Source organism: Chrysoperla carnea, chromosome 1, assembly GCF_905475395.1.
Source record: "Chrysoperla carnea chromosome 1, inChrCarn1.1, whole genome shotgun sequence".
NCBI lineage: Eukaryota > Metazoa > Arthropoda > Insecta > Neuroptera > Chrysopidae > Chrysoperla > Chrysoperla carnea.
This window is the reverse complement of record NC_058337.1, coordinates 110425963-110451190: the sequence shown is the minus strand read 5'-3', so window position 1 is coordinate 110451190 and position 25228 is coordinate 110425963. Positions and strand designations below refer to the sequence as shown.

At 29.0% G+C, this 25228-nt stretch overlaps 1 protein-coding gene across 1 annotated transcript; it reads right to left on the bottom strand.

The window, feature by feature from the left end:
* Positions 1-10150: 10150 nt before the first annotated feature.
* LOC123293459 lies at positions 10151-24783 on the bottom strand. The gene is made up of 4 exons (XM_044874288.1): positions 24741-24783; positions 23119-23713; positions 21840-22093; positions 10151-10300 (listed from the first exon to the last, which is right to left on the bottom strand). Exons 2-4 carry the CDS (start codon positions 23681-23683, stop codon positions 10151-10153), a joined length of 969 nt encoding a protein of 322 aa, XP_044730223.1. The 5' UTR covers positions 23684-23713; positions 24741-24783.
* Positions 24784-25228: the final 445 nt, after the last annotated feature.

Here is a 25228-nt window from a genome sequence, read left to right as displayed (position 1 = left end):
GTGAAATGCAAACGATTTCATTTATATAGAACTCGATCGAAATTTTTTCAAAAATAATGACGACTGAGGTGAAGTAATCCTAGGAAATGATTTAGTAATCAGCTATTCTTCTTTTTAATAATTAAGCATAAATTTCTTAGTAGCTACAGCAAAATTAAATTCATAAAATTGAATAGAAAATATTTCATTGCCAGCTTCTTTCGTGAATATGGTTACTCTCTGTTTCCCTTTATAGGACAAAAAATATTTCCCCTTTCTACAAGAATCATAACACTATGCGAAGTACAGCTAGTTTAGTAAAAAGGTAATCTTCATACAAAAACAGGTGTGTATTTTAAATTGGAACCAAATTACCTTCTGTGTGTGAAAGTGTATATGTATGTGTGTCGTATTACACTAATTTTTCGAGATAAAACACTGTGTACATATAGATTATAGTTTAATTTAAAAGTATCTAAATTAAAATTATTAGAGAATATTTTAACCCTTTTGTGCGACGTGCCTTATAAAAGGTATGGTTTTTGTATAGTACAGTTACACTCATATCAACTTCTACAATAATCCAGTTACATATTTTTATTATTTAATATTTTTACGTTTGTTCAAACTTTTGTGTAGGTACTTTATAGAAGTCTAATTAACGCAAATCATGTATTTTAATTTGAACAAATAGAAAGAATGAAAATATTACACATAAGCCGGAAGTCGAACTCAGAAACTCTATCCCACAAATATTTATCCTAAAATTTCTTGCAAGTCTTCTTTGGTATCAACATATTTTTTCAAAAATTTTCTTCCGTTTCAACCAAATTTGGATATTCAACTAAGCACTAGATATGATTAGAAAATTAGAAAAGTTTTGTTTTCTCTAACCATACAAATCTGTTATAGCAATACGTATAGCAAGTTTTACCGACGGTAAACTCGATGATGCTGTTGGTATGTGTGTACGTATGTAAAGAGTTTTCCATTAAGAGTTATAGAATAATATTACACTTACAAAACTTCCATACGAGATATCAAAAATTTTTTTTCTTTATTAGATTTGAGTATTTTATAGTAATTTTTGTGAAATATGATGACACCAGTAATATGTTGTTTCTCAGAAGGGCGTGCATGCGAAAAATACAATTCGAAAGAGTACGAACTTTTCTTCAGTAAAAAAGCACCCGTAATATGAGCAAATTGGACCAAGTTCCAATTATATTTTTTGTTACACTCAAACATTTTTCCATTTTTCCAAACTTTCTTCGAAATTTTTTAAAGTCAAAATCGATCTTTCAATTTAGATCGATTCAGTTCTCAATTAAAAAATACAGAGAAAATTTGTGATCGTGTTAAAGTTCAAAGCTCTATCACTGTTAATGGAAAACCACTTATGTATGTATTAATGGAAGAGCCTGGAAATATACAAGCTGTATAACAATTTTCAGCTTTAATAAATTCATTTGAATACCATAAAATCAAAAATGAATCTTATTTATTTACTGTTCACAAATAATGGCTGACTGACCAGCCCTGTTCGAACGTTTAACTGGCTGACTGTCATAACTGTTATTTATATACAATATAAAATCTGTATAACAATTTTCAGCTTTAGTAAATTCATTTTAGTACTACGTAAAACTCCACCGTTTCGATAGCATATGTCTGACTCCTGATCTATCGTTCGCTTGACTGACCGCAGTATGTGTGTGTACAAAACTATTATAACCAATCCGCAAATTTTCAGCTTGAGTAAATTTAACCAATTTTTTTTTGGCCTGGCTCTTAATTCATATATAGTATGCATGTATGTATATGTGTATGTTATTATACTAAATCCATGTGACATTACTATACGCAATAGATAGAATAAAATTTTACCTTCGTATATTTATTATGATTTATTTCATTACCATCGAATTATGTGATTAAACTTACTGACTTAATTATAAAATAGTAATAAATTAAATTTATAATTTAATTTATCTTTGTAAAATATTTTATATCTAGCACACATACATATGCATATACAATAGCTATGTGGCTTGAATGCTGCTATAGTAGTACCAAAATAAATTGTACAAGCAATTTTTAAAATATTGATATTTTATTTTATAAGGTTAGGATAGGTTAGGTTATATCGGCTGTCCACGAAGGACACTCTTAGCTATAGAGCCCATTGTGATACCATATATGTGTTTTACCACCTTTCCGCTGATAATTTCATTTAACAGCTCCTCAATTTCAGAGGCTGAGTGCACCTCCTTCATGCATATACCATGCAACACCAGCCCATCACAACTCTTATTTAAATTAATTTTGTTGCGACGGCGGGAATTAAACGCGCTACCCTAAGCATACCGCAGACGGAACTCTAAGCTTATTATATTATGCCACACAAAAAAGAGTGACATGTCTCACTTATGTTTCCTGACAAAATTATTTTTTGAGATAAAAACCAAAAAGATTGCAACTGCTAGTTCTACAAGACCACAACAAATGATTTTTGCAGTTAAGGAACACATCCTACAACGGGATTGCCAGTTATTGTTCAAAAGTGATGAAAGATTGGAATTACCAAATATTACAATAATATCTTTTAAGCACATTTACATGTACCTAACGGGTTGAGTTATTAATCTGATCCAAATAATCATAGACATAAAAATAAGTTTATTTAACTTTTGATATTTTCCAAACTCTTTGTCTCCTCCAATACTATTTTGTGTATTATATCTGTTATCATACGAATTAATCTAAAAATCACATAATATTAATGACATTATATTTATAGAGATTTTCTTGTAAGTTTGCTACGAAAATATGAAGCAAACACCAAAAACATCCTCAATACCCCACCTATAACGGGGAAATTATAGAGAAAAAACGGAATGGTAATTTTTGGGAAAATATCTTATTTAATTCAAGCCCTGTAATAATTTCACTCAAATATTCAATAAATATTTGATAGCCAAAAATTATTTTTGAAATTTCTTCTTTAAGATTTGATTAAAAACACAAAAAAGAAAACCATAATAAAAACAGTAAAATAATATAAAATTGATAGTTTATTGATTTTGTATCGAATCCTATACACCTTTATTATTTATTTCCCAAGTTAATATAATACTATTGAAAACAATTTTAAACCCTCTAGTCAAGGTTTGATTAATCTATAATATTTTTTAAATTTTTTCTTCTGCTATGCAATATTATGGTATTTATATACTATAACGGGTGTCACTAAATATGATATTTTAAGTTCAACTACGACACAAAATTTATTTTATATATTAGCTTTTATTTTATATATATTTATTGGATAATACAATAGATCTGAAAGTTTTTATTTAATACCTAACAAACAAAAGTTGCTTGGAATAATTTTGTAAATTTCTCAAACACAGTACTTATACTGCATCAAAATATTCATGAAAATTTTAACACAATACATTTTTTATTTTGCAAATACCCCACAATCAATTACTTGAAAATATCTGGCCTCTCCAATTAATCTTTTGAGCTTAGAAAATTGAAAATTCTTAATAGGTAAAAAACTAAAATGTTCAATGCACCTCAAATTTAATCGATGGCCTCAGAGCACCCATTTATGTTTGATACTGTGAAGTAGTCGTTCATCAACAGCGCAGTCAGGGTAAGCAAATTCAATTAAGTAGTTGCAAAAGTGAATCAAAGAACAACAAAATTATTTTTAAATTTTAATTTGGTAAAATAATAAAAGTATGTCGGAAGACAAGGGGTCATTTTTCTGAAAATACGAAGGATTTCCGGTAGAAATTTATTAAAGTATAGCTGAAGACAGTATAAAGTAAGATAAATAAAAAGCACATCTTTTGTGCACAAATTGTTACATGATGAACCTGTGATGAACCTTTGTTCCTGTTCTCAAGTTTATTTCTTTCCCAATTTAAAAATAAAAATCTGTTTGAACAATTAATTATCATTTTTAATTTGTTGCCCAGTACCTATAAACAATCTTATCACTTTAATTCGATTACATAATTGATGAAATCATTGTGTTAAAATTAAAATTTACAATAGAAGAAAACGACTAATAGTAGTTATAAGCATTCCGCGAGTGGCGCTAAATCAGTTCAGCAAGAAACGGATAGAACTTTAACTGTAAGGACTTCTAGGAAGTTCTTCTTTGCGGACAGTCTGTATATAATAAGGTATAAGAAGAAACGAATAGGAGAAATCACATGATTACAAGAAATATTTACTTTTCATCAATTCTCATATCCTCCCTGTTACTACTCTTTCCGTCTGCCGGAGGCAATTCCGGCCTGTGACAACCTCATTGCCAACCCCTATAGAGAAGAAAACACACAACGAATCAAACCTCTTTTCTCTATATTCGTTGCCTAACAAATATTATTAGTATTTTAGTAGTTAAATATTTATTGAGTGTTATATTTACCAATACCTAGTTAGAAGAGTAAGTTACGTACCAGTGGTCAACAATTTGCATGTACCTATTCGTTCGTTAACAATTTCTTGCATAATAAGATCAAAATGTGCCAAAAGCTGCGGGTAAAAATTTGAACATTGGGGGAGGGGATAAATAAATAAAATGTTACATTTTTCTCCATAAGTACGATCATCCTATTCATACTGATGAGGTCTAGATGGTCGTGGAAATAAGTATTTGTATAATACAAAAGTAGAAATTGCGATAAAAATCAAAATAACTTTTATAGTATTTATTCAAAAGTATGTACTGATGACGTCCCTTTGGACTTAAGTGGATTATTTTAGGAAATCTTGTTTTACAAAAAATGGTGAGACTTGGTAAGGAATTGAAACATTACAAGAAATACAAAATTGAATGAGCTATAATTTGGATTAAACACCTAACCTCTAGCGCTTTTAGTTTTGCGAAAAATGACTTAAAAGTATTTCTAAGAGTCGAAAGGTACACGACTTTCCCCTATCTGGTTACTACATAATGTTTTTGACGATTGAGGAAAATCAAATATTCGAAAATAATAATATCAATGTGAAAACTCTACATAGTGTTCAATTTGATTGATCATTTTCAGCAGGCAAATCAAATATTAAGTACAAAAAAAAAAACTCAACGCAAATAAAGAAATATTTGATGGAAATATGGTGCTTTAGTGTTTTATAACGTAGATACAGAGAATTTATTCAATAATGACAGGGCTTTCGTCATTAAGAAGCAGGCAGGGTACAGCCAAAAAAATTATACTCGTCATCAAAAAAATAATTATAATAATAATAAATTAAAATATGAAATTACTTTTTTGCCTTTGAAACATTTTCTTCTTCTGCTAGATGCTGCTTCAAGCACGTTTCCGCATTTCAGCTCCTATTTCCTGGAAGTGTGACCACGAACTAATCATGTATAGTTAATGTTTTGGAATATTTTCAACTGACAAATTTCCAGACTAGGATGTTCTTTCTTAAGGCACCTTTCAATTTTTCAAATAAGTTTTGCAAGGTTTTTTAGTATGATAATCATAAAAAGCAGTAGGAAAACCCTGTGCAGTTTTATACTTGCCGACCTATGATTATTCATATAGAAATCCATCGTTACATTAAAATACCATTTTCGGTGCCACCCAAGACTTTCAGCAGAGGTATCCAGGACCATAAAAAGCTAGAGATCTGGGAATTTTAAATGACTTGGTAAATCACAAATGCAATGTAACTAGTATCGCTCTAAAAAACCTATCCAGCCTACTCCAATAATTTTCTTTTACGTTTACCTCGAAATATGACGGTTTAAAATATTTTTAATAAAATCTTGACGCCATTTGAGTCAATAAAAATTGACCATGCTTGATAAATGGCATATATCTTATTTATTTAACTTACATTCACAAAACAAGTAAAATTTACATAATTTAAAAAAACCGCGTCAAATGCGACGTTTTCTTTGTAACTATCCTTGTTTCCTTTAAATATAGCTATGAACGCTTTCGGTCTAATCACCTTTTAAATAAAAAGAGTCATAATCGGTCATCCATTTAGGGGCTACGATGCCTCAGGCAGACACACAGATACACACTTTAAACTTAAAATTTTTTTTAACCCCCTTTTTTCCCGGGGGTTAAAACCAATTCGAAAAGGGATCGATACACAAAGATTTTTGCTTAATAGTCGCCATGAAATATATTAAAATCCTATCGCCATTTATTAGTTTGCTTTCAGCTTTGCTTCTTTTATTAATAAATATCTGGATGACCGAGCTTTGCTCGGTATTCTTAAAAAGATACAAATTTTATCACTAATAGAAGACCGTTTTAAATGTCTCCACACAAATACCAATTTGAATTTTATTTCATTAACTACGATATACACCAATAGATGTCAGGAAGAGTTATAATTTGCATTGCCGGTTTCAGTTTTTCATGAAAAAACGAATAAAACGACGTTTTTTTAAAATGAAACCTTGTTAGATCGACTTATCGCCCCCAAAAAACCCCTACATACTCATTTTCATGAAAATCGTTAGAGCCATTTCCAATATCGTTGATATATATATATATATATATATATATATATATATATATATATATATATATATATATATATATATATATAAGAATTGCTCGTTTAAATATATAAGATATAATTGGTGTTAAGGTTCATTGCATAGCCGAAAATATACACTTTAAATCGTTATTTCTGTCAGTAAAAGATTCGAGCAATTAATGTAAGTACCGTTCTGATCAGACTCTCAACCCATTTTCGGACATCAAGTCGGTCTATAGTAGATAAAAAATGATATTAAAAACGCATTGGAAGTCTTTATTCAATGCTTTCCGATGACCTGGAATTTATCTTCTGTACTAAATTCTTACGAAATGAAATTAACTACTTTGTTAAAATAGGCGTAGGTAATGTGAAGTTATGTCAAAGTTAATTATAAATTTGAAATGACATTTTATTGATAAATTTTACACCTTAGAATGATTATTACTATAAAAAATATTTTATTTTATATCAAAGCAACCGAACACGTATTTACAGTCAATAATTAAAAAGTAATAACACCTTAGGGAAAGTTCTTCCTGGGTGGATATAAAATCACTACATACTTTAAACTCTGCAATATATGTGTAATGTGAATATACTAGTCTAACGTTTGTATCGCTTATAAATATTGATGTTGACAAGAAAATTTTGGTATATATATTCCTGCCTGCGGACAATCGCATCTAAAGCACTTGAGGTAATTCTGCATCTCCTGCCAACTGACCTCTTTGGAGAAAAATATAGGTTCAGCTCTCACCCTGGACTGAGACACATTATGGTTATGCACGGATATTAAGAAGGAATTAACTTCCAAGATCCGTTGACTACGTTTTACCTTCTTCTAACTTCGGGAACTAGTTCTGAGTAAAGATCCCCTCCAAACACGATAGGGATGAGAACCTGGTAAATTCAAAAGGCGTCATATTTTATACCGAGGAATCTAAGTTAGAGAGGAGGGTTGGTTGTGGATTATAAGAAATATTTTATTTATTTTATGGTAGAAAACGTAAAACTCAAATAGTGCTGTGCAATTCCAGCACACTCTGTATAAAAACACACAAAAGAGTCACATTTTGAAATAAGCATTCTACATTTTTGTATTTTAGGTCATTTATGTATTCGCACCGTCGAGGAGTTTTAATTGAGGAGTTTTCATGGTAATGACACACTACGTCGTATAACTTTATGGATGGGCCTAAGTCTATGGTTTGTATATATGGTTTGCCTTGAAATTTTATTCAAATTTCTAACAAATTTATAATGTTAATTCACGTTTAATCTATTTTTTTATGAAATTTCATCTGTAATTTTCTCAATTTCCAATGCAATAAAGTTTAATTAATTACTATTATTCAATAATTTTTACTTGACATTTACAATTATTTACAATTACATTTTTGTACGATTGCAATATTATTAAAATTTATTTGTTTTTATAAGATACGATTTTAGTTTTAACTTGAATCAGACGAGCTATTTTATTAAAAACTGCTTACTCCTTAATAAAATAGGAAATAGTTTAAAATAACACCACGCTTGTGCATTGATTTGTGTAATTTAACAATAACTTTAATAACTCCAAGTAGATATATCTAAACAGGAAACTGATATGAAACCTTAATCAATCTACGATAAGTGAACCATTTTATGAGTAATACTGTATATTTAGTTATTTGTAATTTATTTTTCAAACGTCAAGTGTTTTATATACTATGTAGGTTGCATAACCAGTGGTCTTCAATATACTTACATAATATGAGAAACTATTATTTAATATCAAACTTAGAACAGTTTCAATAAAACAGCAAAACATAAAAAATATCGGTTTACATTTTTAGACAAACTCGTTAAGACAAAAACCATTTATAATGCATTTTATAAACCATTTATTAAAATTTATTAGAAAAATATCTCAAGCAAAATTATTGTTTTATTTGTATCTACAGAATTGTTTTATCAAAAAAAAATTCCTGAAAATCAAGAAAAATTCCGTTTTTTAAATCTAGATTAAAACCAGTTAAGGCGATAATTTTTGTCTCAAAAACTCAAAAATCATGTTCATTGAGATATCTCATTACCTTATAATGATTATGATTATAAGGTAATGAGATATCACCCTGAAAATGGAAGTGATATCATATCACTTGAAACGCTCTATATAGGATATTGACTTCGCAAAAGGTTCAAATTTCCAATTTTCTTAGCTTAGTCCACTTTTTAAAAAGTGGAAGTGATATCATATCACTTGAAACGCTCTATATAGGATATTGACTTCGCAAAAGGTTCAAATTTCCAATTTTCTTAGCTTAGTCCACTTTTTAAAAAGTGGACAAAGCTAAGAAAATTGGAAATTTTATTTCTTCAATCCTAAACAATATTTTGTGATTTCTCTAAAACTTGTGTTCATTTTATTTAAACACATCGAACATATAGCGCATACCTGATTCAAAATTCAGCATGAAATCGGTAGTTTCATAGTCACTGTATAAAAACATTATTTAACGGATCTTAAATAATGATTTTATATCCTTCGAGAGTATTAAAAAGAAAGTATGAAGTAAATGATTTTTCTACATTCATTCACGTTGTGGCTCGTCATCTTCGTTATGTATATATGGAACTGGAATAAAATAAATTTGAGAAAAAACATCTTTGACTAGACATATTGTTCTTTATCAGAAATGATAACACCAACTATCAACTTACTAAACATCAAATGGCATTTTTTTTTTGGCCATACATCTTTTTCAGGACTGATTACAAAATTAGAGATCTTTGTAAATGTAAAGTAATCTTATTTTTATTACGTTAAAGTAACAGTTAAATCCTTTGTCCAAATTTCATTTATTCTTATAACATATTTATATAAATTGTATTATACAGGTAGTATACTTACCCGCGTAAGCTTGCCTAACATACCTTTCGTTCATACACCGGTAAAAAGCATCATTTCCACCATGGATAAGGTAGCTGGTATGAAAGAAGATATAAAATTAGTAGACGGTAATAATAATCTTTACAAATCATTGAACAAATTGGCTATGTTATTAACAGTTAACGTTATATACATTATTTTTTTTTTTACTTAATAAATAAAAATACCTACCTTTAATAGAAAATTCAATTTTTAATAGATTTCTGTAAAAATCTGTGTAATGCTTTTTAAAATATGTAATTCGATTTCTTTGTTTTCTTGGAGGATTGGTAATTTCGTTACCCATGTTTGAATTACTTTGAAGACTCGTTTATTATATCGGGGACTTTCATATTTATTTCAGAGGAAGATTCATCTAGCATACAACTGATTGTTATAAACTAATCAATTTATTAAGACCAGAATCTTCCTTCCCTAAGATCAGAAGACTTAATAATTTCTTGAAAATTGATGAAGACGTGAGTTTGCTGCACCCAAAAGTGAATCGAAAGATTAAGAAATAACTTCACACAGAAATCAATTTGCAATACCTATTTTAGAATGCATTTAATTTATTAAAACTCTTAATTAAACGAAGAAAAGAAAATTGATGAGAACAGGCTACGCTTGCATTAACTTCTACATTTACAGGACTAAATAGAGGATATTTTTGGATAAATTAAATCATTCGAATGAGGTTAGGTTTTATTTGAACTATTACATTTGCTATTTAATCGAAAATGTATCAATATAATTCAATATTCTGGCAGCATTTTCATATTCTTCCTCTTCAGATCTTTTTAAGCGAATAATCGTTGCACTTGTTGTTGTTGTCGTCATATTTTGAGCTTTCGCTTGCAATGCTTGTATTACTTGCTGAAACAGAAAATACAATATTAGTGCCTTAAAGTACGTATATCTAGTACGTATTCTTTATTCTATGGTGTGAGCCAAAATGTGAGAGCGAGACATGTTCTATTCTACATACAATAAAGGATTGCTTGGTTGGACTCATTTATATTTACACGATTGAATCTTTACATAGCGAAGACCAAACTGTTTTCATTTTATTTTAAATTGTCATAATTTATTCAAAAAACCACAAATCTCTAGACCAAGCGAAGTAGAATTGAATGACGTGGGAGACCAATGCCACTTAATATATATCTCTAAAGGTAAAACTAGAGCCAAAACTAGCAGAAAGCCATTGCAATTGAAAGAAATAAAAAAGGACAAAAGGAAGGATATATTTGTTTGAGTCAGAGATGTTAGATTGACAATGGCTAAAGAAATAAAAAAGGCAGGTCACGAAGAGAAAAGCGACCAAATCACCAAAGAAAACATGATTGCAAGACGTGATAAATGCTTGAATATTAGGCTCTAGAAAAAAAGAAATAACCGTGTACCTAGAGATAGACTAATAAATGATTGAAAATTATATGAGTAAAATAAAACTTTAATTCAGTAAATATACAAAGGTTGTGAGAGTTTTTTAACCCCCAAACTAAAAACAGGGAATGTTATAAGTTTGATCGCTATGTGTGTGTGTGTGTGTATGCCTATATGGCGTAGTGCCTAAACGGATGAACCGATTTTAATTTTTTTGGTTTCATTTGAAAGGAAATATTAAGGAGACTGTTCTTAGCTACGTTTCAAGTACAAGTTAAGAATTCGGTACCAGAAAAATTTAGCGAGGATTTTTTAAATTTTGTAAATTTCACTTGTTGTGAAAGAAGAACAGTACTATTATACATGATTTTTATACTCAATTAACCAATATTTCTTGTTTTTCTAGCTTCTAAAAATATGAATATAAACGCCACAGGGATTTTTATTCGCATTATACAATTTGTATACAGTTGTCAAACCATACAACATGTTTCATAAATAAACAAATAAATACAAATAAATTTTTGTCCATAAAATTCATTTGATTAGAGCATATAAAAATAAATATTCATTCAATTTCATTCAAATTAGTTCGCAGTACATCGTCTTTTTTCATAAGTGAAAATTTTCTGCTTACCAAACAGATCTATTTTCCAGAAAAGAATGAAAATTTTCTATTTGTAATTTGATTATCTTTGTATTAGAATCACAAAAAAAGTTATTAATCAATTTTAACATTGCGACAAAGTTAAAATCTTTTATAAGTGTTTTACAAAAGAATATGACTCCAAAATTTAAAAAACTACCTACAAAACTCGGGTACGGAACCCTAAACTCGCATTTGAAAGAAATCTAAGAAATCTCTCCATTAAATTGCCTTTTTCCTTAAAGCCTTTTCCAAACTAAGCTGATTTGGAAGATCATCGCCAATTTTTAATTTTTTTCGGATCGGAACCCTAAATTCGCACCAGAAACATAGCTCAGAACACTCTCCAATAAATTACCTTGCAAACAAAACAAAAAAATCAAAATCGGTTTATCCGTTTAGGCGATACGATGCCACAGACAGACAGACACACAGGCAGACTTACACACATAGCACTTGTAACACTCCTTTTTTTTAGTTCGGGGGTTTAAAACGAAGTATCAGCCTGTTACATAAATCGATTATGTAAACGATTGCTATACTGTGGACTGATATGTTTCTATCATTTTCATAAATATTATTTTTGTTTTATATGAGTTTTTGTTATGTATTTTATTCAAAAAGCAATCAAATAAAAAAAAAAAGTTCAATAATTATTATAATTATTATTATTTTGATGAAATATGTACATAAAACTGTCATATTTAGATAATCAATTATTTTGTACAATGTAGGATGTATTAATAATTATGTACAGGGTAATTTAAAAAAAAGTGTCCATCTATATATGTCGAAAACTGAATAGCGAAACCAAAAAACGAAAAAGCAGGTATCCGCTTATTTTTAGGGGGAATGGAAATATAGAGTTTTTCAATGCGAGAACACCCTTGATGGCAAAACGGGAGTTTTGTTTCTTAAATAGAACTACTATATGTAACAGATTCTTTGTGCCTGTTATACTGTCTTGGCGCTGCTACACTTTGTGGTCTTCTACAAAGGTAGAAAATGTTTAGTTATTGATGGTAGATTGAAGGTTAAACAAAACTAATAACTTGATGGGCATGTTCATTGAACCAATATTTTTTTCGATAATTTATATTCACAATAAATACATAACAATAGAATTTTCATTAAGGAAGATAAACAAAAGTAAATATAAATAAATAAAACATTAAAACAAATAATCATTAAATTATATTTTTATTTATTTTATTGTTATATATTTATTTATTATTATGTTTATTGTGAATAATTTTTTGTTGTATATTTGTATTAAACTTTCATTAAATGAATTGTTAAGAGGATACTTAGTAACATTGAGTAAAAATTTATATTTATAAGAAATAAATGAAAAGTTTTAATGAATAAAAAATATACCTACTCCCGCTAAAAAAAACATGATGTATCCTTGAACACCCGTTGGGAACGAAGTACCCTTCGATGTATATGATCGAATGTATATGATAATTAAATCGGAAATTATCATTCCAAAATAAATGACGATATGATAATAGAATCGTAATTAAGAATTAATTTTTATTCAGTGATGAAATAACAAATACATTACCCACATTATAAGAACTAAATAAACGATGTGTATAACAATAAGGATACATAAGTAGCCCATCACCTGATTCCGGGCAAAAATTACCCCGAAATGTAACCATTTGGGATCACTAATAAATTTATAGTTTACAAAAAAATTTTTGACCGTAAAAATATTACACCTTTTTTAGTCTAGCCTTCATCCACAAAATGTGTAACGTGAGATAAAGAAAATTGTTCAAAAAATGTAACACTCATAAATAGGGCTAATATAATTCTCCTATACGTTTACTTCGAAACATGACCAAACATATTTCTTCTCTTCTGAAAATTCTTTCTTTAAAAGATAGATTCCAGTTTTTTTTTTTTAATCTGCAAGAAAAGTAACTGGTCCAAATACAATTTATCGAAAATATTAAATGAAAAGTATGAGAAGTATCAGTAAAAGTCAATGGAAGTTATCGGAGAAAGAAAAATTTTTTTTTTAAAGAAATATTGGCACTGTGCCTGAATTTCATCAGGATCAGAGTTCTAGTGTTCTATAGTCACTCCAATTCAAAGATAGCAGACACCTCTGGGTGAGAGACGCTGTGCGAAGAGATCAAAAGCTATGTGTAGTAAAAATTAAATCACCAAATAATTTGCAATTTTTAATATTTTCAAAAATTTAATTCAAATGCAAACATTTTTTATTTAAATACCTTTTTACTGTAAATATAATACCTATATACAAAAATACATTATGCATATATTTTACTAATTCTAATGATTTAATTGCGTGTTTATTTTTATATAATATTTAACAAAAATTAATTTAGTATGATCATAAAATAATTAATTAATTAAACGATTTCCCCTGAATAAATATCATTCATTTTAATAATGGTATGTAATATTATTCACATAGATATTTTATAAAATAGATATATACATATTTTTTAAATTATAATTATATTAGCAGTCAAACAAACCGTTTCAGTAATGACCTTATAATGTCGCCTTCTTACGGCAAGACGTTTAGTTTTAAACTAGCACGCGGCCAGCACTCAAGTCTAGAAGAGAGTTGAAAAAACAAGACGTAAAATGAGAAGAGTAGAAGAGAATAAGAATTTGTTCAAGGATTGAAGGGGAAGAAATATCGAATTATAACTCCTATGAGAGTGAAAAGAAAGAAAGGTGCCCTACTTGTATCTTACTTTTAGTGCTACAAAATGTACTGTGCAAACCTCACCTAAATACACAATATTTGTTCAAGTAATTTCATTAAAAATGCAAAATTATAGTGGTGGGGGATAGGTACGTGTTTGGACTATGTTTTAAAGTCTTAGAAAATAGTTTTATGTTGTCCTTCCTAATTTCAGTTATATCAACATATAAATCGAAAAAAAATGTTAACTTATGCTTGGATAGTTTTACAAACTAATTTATTTTTATAACATACTGTTATTTTCACGTATTTCTAGTGGGCCTTTAAAGATAATTTAGAACTGAAATTATTTGTCAACGAAATTACCTCGCAAATTCTGAGGATCCTACAGTGTCCTTCGAACAATTGATTATTTTTTCTTGTTAAGAAGGACAAATTATCTTGTTTTCCCAAAAGTATATTAAAAATCCCTTCCCGGATTATGTCCATCAGTGGCGGATTTAAAGAGTGGCAAAGGAGCAGTGGCATACGAGGCTACCGAAATGGAGCACCACAAGAGGGTAACAGGGGGGGACACCAAGTTAACGAATAATTAACTAATGAATCTATTTATAGATTTTGCCCAAGAGGTCTGTTTCCTTAAACTCGCTTCGTGTAATCTGCTTACATAAAGGCTTAATAATGCTTAATTTTTGTTCGAATTATCTAAATAGTATTTTTTTTAACATCTTATTTAAAAATTCTCAGGTTAATGTCAAATTTAGATACTATTATAATTGAAAAACCAAAAACTATCCAAGATCCTGTGAATTTTATATAAAAATAATATCTATCTGCCATGATGAAACGGTTGAACGAATTGGTATGGAATTTGTAATAGAAGATTTACTTTGTTGGTTGATAATATTTGAATAAAAATATTTATCTTAAATGCATGTGTTTATTATAAGCAAACGTATTAGCTGATTAAAATTACAATCGAGATTTCGTCAATTCACCGTGATTAATCAAATCAGTGTTTACAATAAACCTTCTAATAAAATATTTTGATTTGACGTCACGCACAACCAACCACCAATCTCCAAATATTCCTGTTTTTACGTAAATATCATTTTATGAATACAGGCACGGGCTTGATAAACATTTTGGTGAATATATATACATATATATAAACTTAAAAAAAACGTAATGAAGAAACATAAATTGTGAAATAAACCTTTTGTAGTACTGTTGGTGCTAGATCAACCTTTCTAATAAAAAAATTCGGATCTAACATGAATGATGTGCTCTACGGAAGTGAAAACTTCTATAGCGCGTTGGGCGATATGTTAAATATGGCTTATAAATAATGTTTAGTAGGGTATAATATTATGGTTTCGCGTCATCAACATGCTATGAATATAAAGCTATAGATATAACACCTTAGCCTAGGAAACTAAAACTTTTTTCAATATGGTAACGACAAATATATAATAACTAAAAACAAAGGCTATCACGTTATAGACTTCGCTTATCCTCCTTTTTGATGACAATTTTATGGATTTTAATTTTTCCAACTTTTTTGAAAATGAAGTTTCCCATGATATTTTCTTTAGGACCAATTATTAAAGTAACCTGATTTTTATACATTTTGGATCAAAATTACCCCATCCACCTAGTTTCATCAAACTCCAAAACAAAATTTTTGTTGTGATTTTCTCTTTTTTTTAAGGGGTACGTACCTCTTAAAAAATTGCAAAAAATCAAGAAATTTTTTTAGCTCTAATTTCGATAAAACTCGGTATATAAGGTAATTTCAACACAAAAAGTAAAAATTGGGTTCATTTGATGACTGGTCGAATAGTTATTGAGATACGGGCTAAAATCGATCCAAACATTGCGATATCTCAGAAACTTTGCATCCAATAATTAAATTAACCTGATTTTTATATTTTTTGATTACCCCATCCACCGAGTTTCATCAAATTCCAAAACAAAATTTTTTTTGTTTTTTTCAAAAGGGTGACCCTTTAAAAAAATTGCAAAAAGTCGAAAAATTTTGTTGTCTCCAATTTCGATAAAACTGAGTATATATGGTAATTTTTTTAAGGTATACGGACTAAAATCGATTATATTGCGCTAACTATATGTATAAGTTATATATTCTAGCAGATGGTAAAAACGGATCTGTTAAATTATACAATATGCTAAATTAAACGATGTAGAAACCTATCTATAAAATAAACTGTTAATAATAATAATAATATAATAAAATATAATATTAAAATACTCACTAAATATATAGACTGGTTGGTAGTTGTTGGATTGGATGGATGTTGATAATAATATTGTGAAAATATAATTATTTTAAACAACAACAACAACAACAACAAAACAGTAGCACACATTGATGTTGATAGTGATAAATATTTGCAATTATAATTAAATTTTGTTTTCCATCAATTTTGTAGTTATATGTGTTTAAATATTGTTCATTGTTTTATAATCATAAAACTACATACATTTTACTAAAATTCACGAATAATATACACTTGAAATAAAATAAATAGTTAAAAAATTCGTAGCGCAGGAGCTGCGCGAGCTGAGTGAATTCATTCAGAGATTGAAAAAATAACACTTTCTAATTTTCTTAAAATCGAATATTGCATTTTTAATTTTTCAAGAATTTTTATTTCGAAAACTAAGCGTCTCGAGAAAGAGTCACAAGAGTCCCCTTTTTCAAAATACTATGTATTATAGAGAAATTTGAAATTTAATTTTTTAATTCCCTCTTGTCATGAATTTTTCTAACGAATAAATACATATAGCGGTTCAGATCACCTAATGGTCACGTTTAAATCGATTAAGTAGTTCGAATAATAAAACATACCCAAAGTGAATAGAGAAAAAAATTAAAATTAAAAAATATTATTTTACAGGAAACCAAAAATTTTTTTCTCTATGCTTCTAAAGTTCTAAAGTTAAATGATAAAATATCAAATTTCTAATAGAACAAAAACCTTTCATTATATAAAAATATCTTATTTACAAGAGTATGACTTGTTACACGATTACGTGTAACGATTACGTGTAATTTCACTCATTGTTATTAAAAGATAAATTTAAATTTATTATTTTTATCTGTGTCAGGCTGGTAAAACCCCCAAGAGATATGAATTCAGGACATACGGAATCGATTCCTGGTATTTGTGTATTTTTATCAACTATATTTAACTAAGATAAATTAATGGCTGAAGATTTACATTCCAGCTTATGCTGGTTTTTCTAATCTTCTTTCATACTTCGTAGAACATTTTTTAATTAGATTGTACCAGTATCGATATAAGAAACAATTTTAAAATTATTAAAAACCAACCAATTTAAATTGTGACCATGACGTGAAAACTATTTCTACGTTAACATGCAAATAGTAAAAGCCATAAATTATTTAAACACATGCGATATTTTTTTTACTGCAAAATAGAAAAACCAAATAGAATGTAGGAGTTACTAAGTAACTATTTGCCCTAGATATATACCACTTGTATTCGTTACACATATACGTTATTCGTTTACAGCGATATTCTATAAAAGAGACATTAAAAGCAAGAAAAAGAAATAAAGAATTCTGTTTGATATACTTATTATTTATATTATAAAACGAATTTATTCATACCTTGAGAAAATAAGTAAAAATAATCAAAATAAATACAAATAAATATATTCATTTGAAATCAGATTTAGCTAGGGGTAAAGTTCATTAATTTAAAGCTCAGAACTTTTAATTTAGAATCTAAGAATCATTAAATCTAAGAATCATAGCTGTAATTGTGAATTACACGTTAAAGGTTTTTTTTTTTTTCATAAAAGAACAGTCAAGAATTGATAGTTTAAGCTTATTACAAAATTTTCATTATACTATAAACAAAAAGAGTGTGATTTATTTTTTAGATTCCGTTTGCAAATGTCAAACACTTAACTTTGAAGAATTAAATCTCCAAAATGTTCATGGAATTTTAAGAAGCAATATTATCTTGAGCCCAATTAGATTTTAAAATCACGTAGTTAAATGTCAGGCGAATCCTAATCACGCGCTTTTCACATACGTAAAAACTATATCGTAGTCACATCGACACTAAATAGAATAGCTAATACGCTCAAAAAGGTCAACGAATGCAGCTACTGTAAGCTGCAAACAACGCGGACTTTTTTAAAAGTTGTTAGGTCTTTAAAAACCGTTGGGTAGTAGATAATCGTTAACAATGACGCCGTGTAATTACGTCAGACGATGTTGAAGGATACTATAATACACCACTTTTTTGAATTTACTTTGATTGAGGTATTATTACTTGAAAAATAGTGTAAAACTATACAAAATGTTTGTAAACCGCAAACGTAAAAGCTTCTTAGAAAATTATTTACGCAAACATAATGTTTGTATAGCATAAGAGTCCATATTGCGATGGCAGCGTTATCAAATCAGTTGTTCGTTGTAGTGTTTGTATCAGCTTTCAGACTACTCTCTTTCTTCGTTACTCCTGCCTTTATTTAATTTGAAAATAATCAATCAATTAATTGTATAAACAAAAGTATATCTTGGGAGTAAAAGTACAAAATGTCTCAGATCTCATGTTCACTATCTCCCGAGGCGAAATTGTGGGTAGCGAACATGAGATCTCAGATACTCTTTACTTGCTCTAATAGTTTGTATACTATTTTTCTACTCGGCGGAGGCAGAAAGTGGCAACTTCATTTTGCACAGCGGGACTGGGGGCCTAACTAGGTAGATAGGTAATATTTATAGAAACATGGGTGTTTCGAATACTAGATTTGTTCCGATTACTGGGATGGAATAAAATAAAAAAACTTTTAACAAAAAGAAAACTGATTCAAAAGGGAAACTTTTCCAAAACAAATTAATATGAACTAAAAAGTAAAAAAATAATTTATAATATAATGTAGTTAAAATTATTATTATTTTTGCATTTAGAGGGAGACTGCACCCAGAGCATTAAACACGTGTTATTCTTATGCTATTGTGTTTTTAGAATCATAGATCATATAAGAGTGTAGAGTGGAAAGTTTGGTCGGACGAAAATTGATCTGAGTACCAGACGTTTCCGACTCTCCTGCAATAGCCTATAAATAATTACCTTGCCATAAAATATTCGAGCACAAAATTTGGAAGGCATTCATTTTTAGTTATTAAAAAATATCATGGTTGATAGATGATTGCATACGAATTAAAAGAACTAGTAACGTTCAAAAATTAAAAAGTAAAAAAAATCTGATTTATAAAATGCAGAGAGAAGTAGTTTTTAAAAACCTACGGCGATATATTAAAGAAGAAGACGATGCTTCATGCGATGGTTGATATTTTTTTGTGCAATGATTTTCAAACGTTTTTCACATGCATATACAGATGCTATCACATACGATATGTTGAATGTTGTTATATTTGAACAACATTAAAAGTATGTATGGTTTACCATATGGAACATGGCAACTGTTCTTTGTAAAAGACTCTGAGAAATGTTACATTTCCAAAGAAAATATTAATTAAAGTCCGAGAATTGTCGAGAACGGAAAAACCTGATTAAATACTAAATGGAGGAATGAATATTTTCTATAATAATCTTCCAATTCTTGGAATAGACTTGAATAGATATAGAATACACAAATAATTGGATCTCTTGGCGCAAGAAATTGTTTGTTTGATATAATGACATACTTCCCCTAGAATATTTTGAATGAAATAGAATGAATACAATATTCTGGGAGCTTGAAAAAATCTAGTTTGGGTCAGAAAAACTTTACCTGTTAGTATAGGTATCTCCAATCTACTTTATAGGTACTTGCAAAAATAATTATTATTGACTTCAAGTTTTGCCTAGGTGTGGAAATTATCAGATGGATATACAACTTTAAAAAATCGTCGTCTTATAGGACAAAAGTAAGACACATGACTACGTTTTGCAAATAAAAATTATTTCAATGACATTATAGCATAATCTCTTGTTTAATAATATCGATTTTTACAGTTCTGAGCATGCAATGAAATAAGTTTGTTTCGCTTTCTAAATCAAAAACATTTATGATTTCCTATTTTTATTATTTCCCATTCCTTATGAAAACTATGTATAACCTGAGATAAATGTATGCTACGCTTTTTGCCTATAATATTTATGCATCCAAAATCTTATTTAACGGAATTTAAAAGAGAGATTAAATTGATTTTGGAAATCCATATTTATTTTTTAGAAAATTTAATTTTCTTTGTAAAAAAAGGCATTTTTTTTCTCGATGACCCTGTTGGCTGATTGGTGTGGAGTACCAAAATTGATGGGTTTAATATTCGCTTAAATATACTTCTTCAAAGCTAGTATTGATGTCAAAAATGTTAAAATTCGTCATATCATTTGTTAATCGGAATCGTAATAAGGCGTCTTTTTTCTAGCCACTTTGAATCCATATGAGCACCTAGAATTTAGCTGCTATATAGAAACAACATACTCTAAAAGAAGAGCTACCGCATACATACATACCTACATAATATAGACACATTCAAGTGAAAACCATCAATTTATCAAAGTTAAAAGTAAAGTAAAGAACATTAACGGCCAAATCAATTTTGTGATGAGTCCACACATTTTCTTTCAATCATTATTCATAAAGATTCTTCATCAACTAAAACTCTTCTAGCAACATGCACTCACTCTACATAGAGCTACTGTTGAAAAACATTATTATCACAAGTTGATTTCAAGACCAATCAGTTTTTTTTTTTTTTTTTGTGTATGTGGTTGGTTTTTTTATTCAAAACTTGTCACTGAGTCTTTTAATTTGTTTTTTGTACACGAAAAAGCTATTGAAATATTTTTTAATACTAAAGAATGATTTTAAACATAGATTTAATTTAATTAGAACAAGTGAATTTTGAATCGATTGATAAAAAATGGCTACATTTTTAAGGCTTAGGGACAAATGAAATTTATAGAAACTATTCAAGTATGACCCTTATGATCCAAATATTCAACTTTCTAGATGTTGTCAATAACTTTCTATAACTGTCTAAAACACTTTTTTGAGTTGTGTGGCTCAGAGAAAAAATAACAGAAAAGTTTTAATTTTTTCCCCCCTCTTAAGATATAATCTCTACGCTCCACTTTTGGCAACCTTTTCAGCACAACTTGATGTTTGTTATTGCATAAAGATTGGCGTAAATCCGAGATCGCTACCATTTCATACACACATGCACAAAGAGATATGTTAAAGATTTCGATCTGATTTTTTGGACCAATTCCCTTTCTGGAAAAAGAATGCAAAAATGATTTATTGTTTGCTCTATCTAAACGATTAAAGCTTTTTGATTCTCTTTTGATAATTCTAGCTGGCATGCAACCGCTTTTTTACCTTTTGAATGAAAACAGACCCTCCCTTCCCCCTAAAATTTTCGGGGCTGATTTAAACTTAGTCCAACTTCATATAAAAAAAATCAAGCATTTTATCCAAAATTGCCCTGGCGCCCTTCGTGCATCCTGATATAAACTACAAAATTGCATTCGAAACTTTTGAAGTAGTGTGAGTCCAGATTGTAAAGAATCGGACCATGATTATTTTCTGTACATTTAATTCGTAAAATTTTTTTTTGTAATAAGAGTTTTACTGTTAGTAAATAATATTGAACATTTCAAATATAAAATACTTACCAGCACTAATTTGATGAGAAATACAGCAAATGTTAAAAAACTTAATGCTAATAGAGCAGCTGCATTTGATGGAAAATCTACATGATGCTCGTATTCATGTTCTTCGTAATGATGGTCATGATGATGATCGTCATGCTCTTTGTCTTGAAATAATGTACGTGCAGCACGACGTTCACGAATTATTGTTGATTTACTTCTATTTCTATTACCAACTTTATTTCCACCACCTCCCCATAATGCATTCATACGATAATCTGAACAAAAATTAAAATTTTAAAGAGAGAAAAGAGAATTTGAATTATTTGAATAAAGCAGTGTTTATTTTCGTGTAAAAATTGAGAGTTGTTATAAAATTGACCAAAAGTCAAATAAAGTCGACATTGTATTTCATTTATTAAAGGTTTGCATGTCGGGAGTAGAACATTTAAAGGGTTCAATCAATTTTATTAATGTCATTGGAGCTCTTCTACCCTTTCAATCAACGAAAGATCGACTTTGGAAAGTGACCCACAATTATGTATTAATTTTTTTTATAGAAATATCAAAGTTCCCGAATAGGTAAGCTGAAGACTCTGAGGCACAGCATTATTGCTCTCTTTATATGGTGAGGCCCAGAGAACGGTGAAGTTTTGTTATACCGATCGAGTTGTTTGGAAATGGCACATAACTGTCACTGGGTGTTTAACGTTGATTGATTTATGTTACAACATTTGGTTATAATAGGATGTACAGAAAGGAAAGTGTTTACTACAATACAAGCTTGGTCAGAGTGGAGTCAAAGGTGAATCGTTGGTTTTATCCTTCGTTGAAGAGTGTAAAATGGTTGGAAGGAACTATGTAGACATTGCGGCTTATCATTGCAAAGTGATTATTACGGGGGTACCACAAGAAGCAGAAGAAGCAGATATGACCTACCCTCTCTCCTTTGCACTGCCCCGGATAATTTAAAGTTTGTTGGTATTGTAAAAAATCTCAAAATAGTTCCAGGAGAAGTTGCTGTCAACTTATAATATGGCTTAAATATTGTTTAAGAACTTGTTAATATCGGAGACAGTGGAGTATTCAGAAACTTTCTTAGTTTCGTAAAAATTTCTGCAAATTAACAAGAAAATGCCCATCGAAAGAAACCTTTTGACGGCGTGATTTTACATAAGAACTAAAAATCAAGTTTTATGAAAGAAAAAACAAAAGGAAAAATAAAACAAGCAAAGCAACTAAAATATCGAGTTCAAGTATATTGATTGCATTCTAATGTTCAAAGAGATATTTTCATACTCACTTATATTTGCCAACAATTGATCACGAATATTTTCTAACAATTCCACTTTACTCGATGTTGTCTGTTTATTATTTTTCGTTAATGTCTCTTGTATATCCTTTAATAATGGTAAAAATCCAGCCATTGAAAATAATGACGATTTACTATCATCGTTTTCTAGTTTAACTCGAGCTTTATCCTTTGTTCCTTTTTTATTATGTTTTATATCGTTAACTTGTTCTTGTTGTGTATTTGGTGTTGACTTTTCTATTGTTGATAAAATTTTATTAAAATCATCGCTGCCAACCTTTGATGATTGTAGCTCATCACTATCATCCAATGCTGTTGTAACATATACATCGTCATAGTATTCATTTTCGTCATCTTCCTCAAAGATACTATCGTCATCAAAACCAGTCTCTTCTTGTCGAGTGGTTGCTATCGTTGATGATACTGATAATGGTGGCGGTATTTCAGTTGTTGATGTTGTTAACATCATTATTCTTGAACTTTCCTCTGTTGTTGTTGTTACAATCGGATTTTTCAAATTATATAAAGCATCGTTCACTAAATCTTCTAAATTCATTGTAGTTTCTGACCAACGTTCAGTTGTTACCTTTTGGGTTATTTAAAAAGATACGTTTTTGTTTATATATAGTTTTTATTTGTTTTTTTGTTCGGTTGTGTGCTTAAAAACTACAAAGTACCGACTGTATTTACTGATTTCAAACCATTGTTTTAGTTTAAAAATAATGAGCAATGTTCGTTTGATCGTATTTACAATGTTAAGAAACTATTTTCTGAAGATTGAAAACATTTTTGAAAGAAAATCTTTTGATTCTTTTTATTTTTTATCCAACTATAAATGGCGGTCTATATTTATCGTATAAAAAATGACTATTCGAGTTTTTCTATTTTGATTTTCTTGCTTGTTGTCAATTAGCCCGAAAAATTTACAGTAGCTTTATATCTGTTTAAAGTCCCAATGTAAATTAGAACGTCACTCTATTTTATTTTACGAGATTGCATGGATCAAGTAACGTCAATCAAATTAAAATGTAGGTATGTTTTTATGCAATATGAAATATGGAATTGTACTTTACAAACTAACATGGGAGCATAAATCGGCAAAACAATCTGCATTAGGGAAATCTCAGCTCAATCTTACAGGGATAGACCAAGTAATAGAAAAGACAGAATCAATCGGAATTTCTTTGAGCAATGAAGTATTCTCCTTCTAAATCACATGGAGAAATAAAGGCATAATTTGACAAAAAGTCAAAGAACTATCTTTTCAAGCCTATTCGGATCTCCTCACTACTATCATTCTAAAATTCCCAGCTTTATACTTTAAAACTAACTTCAAAAGTAAATATTGTAATTTTATAGTAAATTCACTGATATTTACAGTTTTGAATCAATAGGAGCAGGATATTGATATTTAAAATTTGTGAAATTTTTAGTTAAAAATTTGAGAAAAAAGCGTCAAATAAACCCAATAATTTATTTCTTACATTTTCTCAGCATCGAAATAGTTTATAACTTTTTTTTTTTTTGCTATTGGAAAACTTATTCGAAAAGGCTACGCTTTTTTTTAAACTTTTTTAATTTAGAAAAAAATAACACAAAATTTTTAAACCTACCTCAGGTCGACCAATCTGAGTATTAGGATCTCCATTTTTATTATTAACAAACTTATTAGTTTCAAAATTTCCATAAGAATTTTTCTTAAAATTTTGGCTAGTACCAATCGTATAATGACGATGTAAATTTTGTATCGGCGATTCTGTCGTAGTTGTTGTTGTCGATGATCGATAAAAATTTTGTTCACGATATCGATTCGTTGTCACTTGTGGTATTTCAACCCAATCACATTTCGATATATTGATCACAAAACTAGCAATGAATAATTGAATAAAATTGTAATTAAAAACTAAGAACATTATTTTAACGAAATTAAAATATTATTTTATTTATTTTTTTGTGGATTTTCTGTTCATAATGAAAGATTTTTCTATTTTCTTTTTATTATGTTATTAAATTTAAACAAATTTTCCAACATTAATTTAAAACTTCTAGTATCGCGTTATCTTCTCGACAAAGAATAAAAAGAAGTGTCTTAAAAATATGT

Excerpts from the sequence above, each read along its gene's own strand:
- LOC123293459 (XM_044874288.1), bottom strand. The coding sequence starts at position 23,683 with ATGAATTTAGAAGATTTAGTGAACGATGCTTTATATAATTTGAAAAAT. Across the intron at positions 22,094-23,118 it reads TCAATTGTTGGCAAATATAA|ATTATCGTATGAATGCATTA; the intron begins GTGAGTATGAAA and ends ATTTTTGTTCAG. Across the intron at positions 10,301-21,839 it reads TTCTCATCAAATTAGTGCTG|CAAGTAATACAAGCATTGCA; the intron begins GTAAGTATTTTA and ends TTTCTGTTTCAG.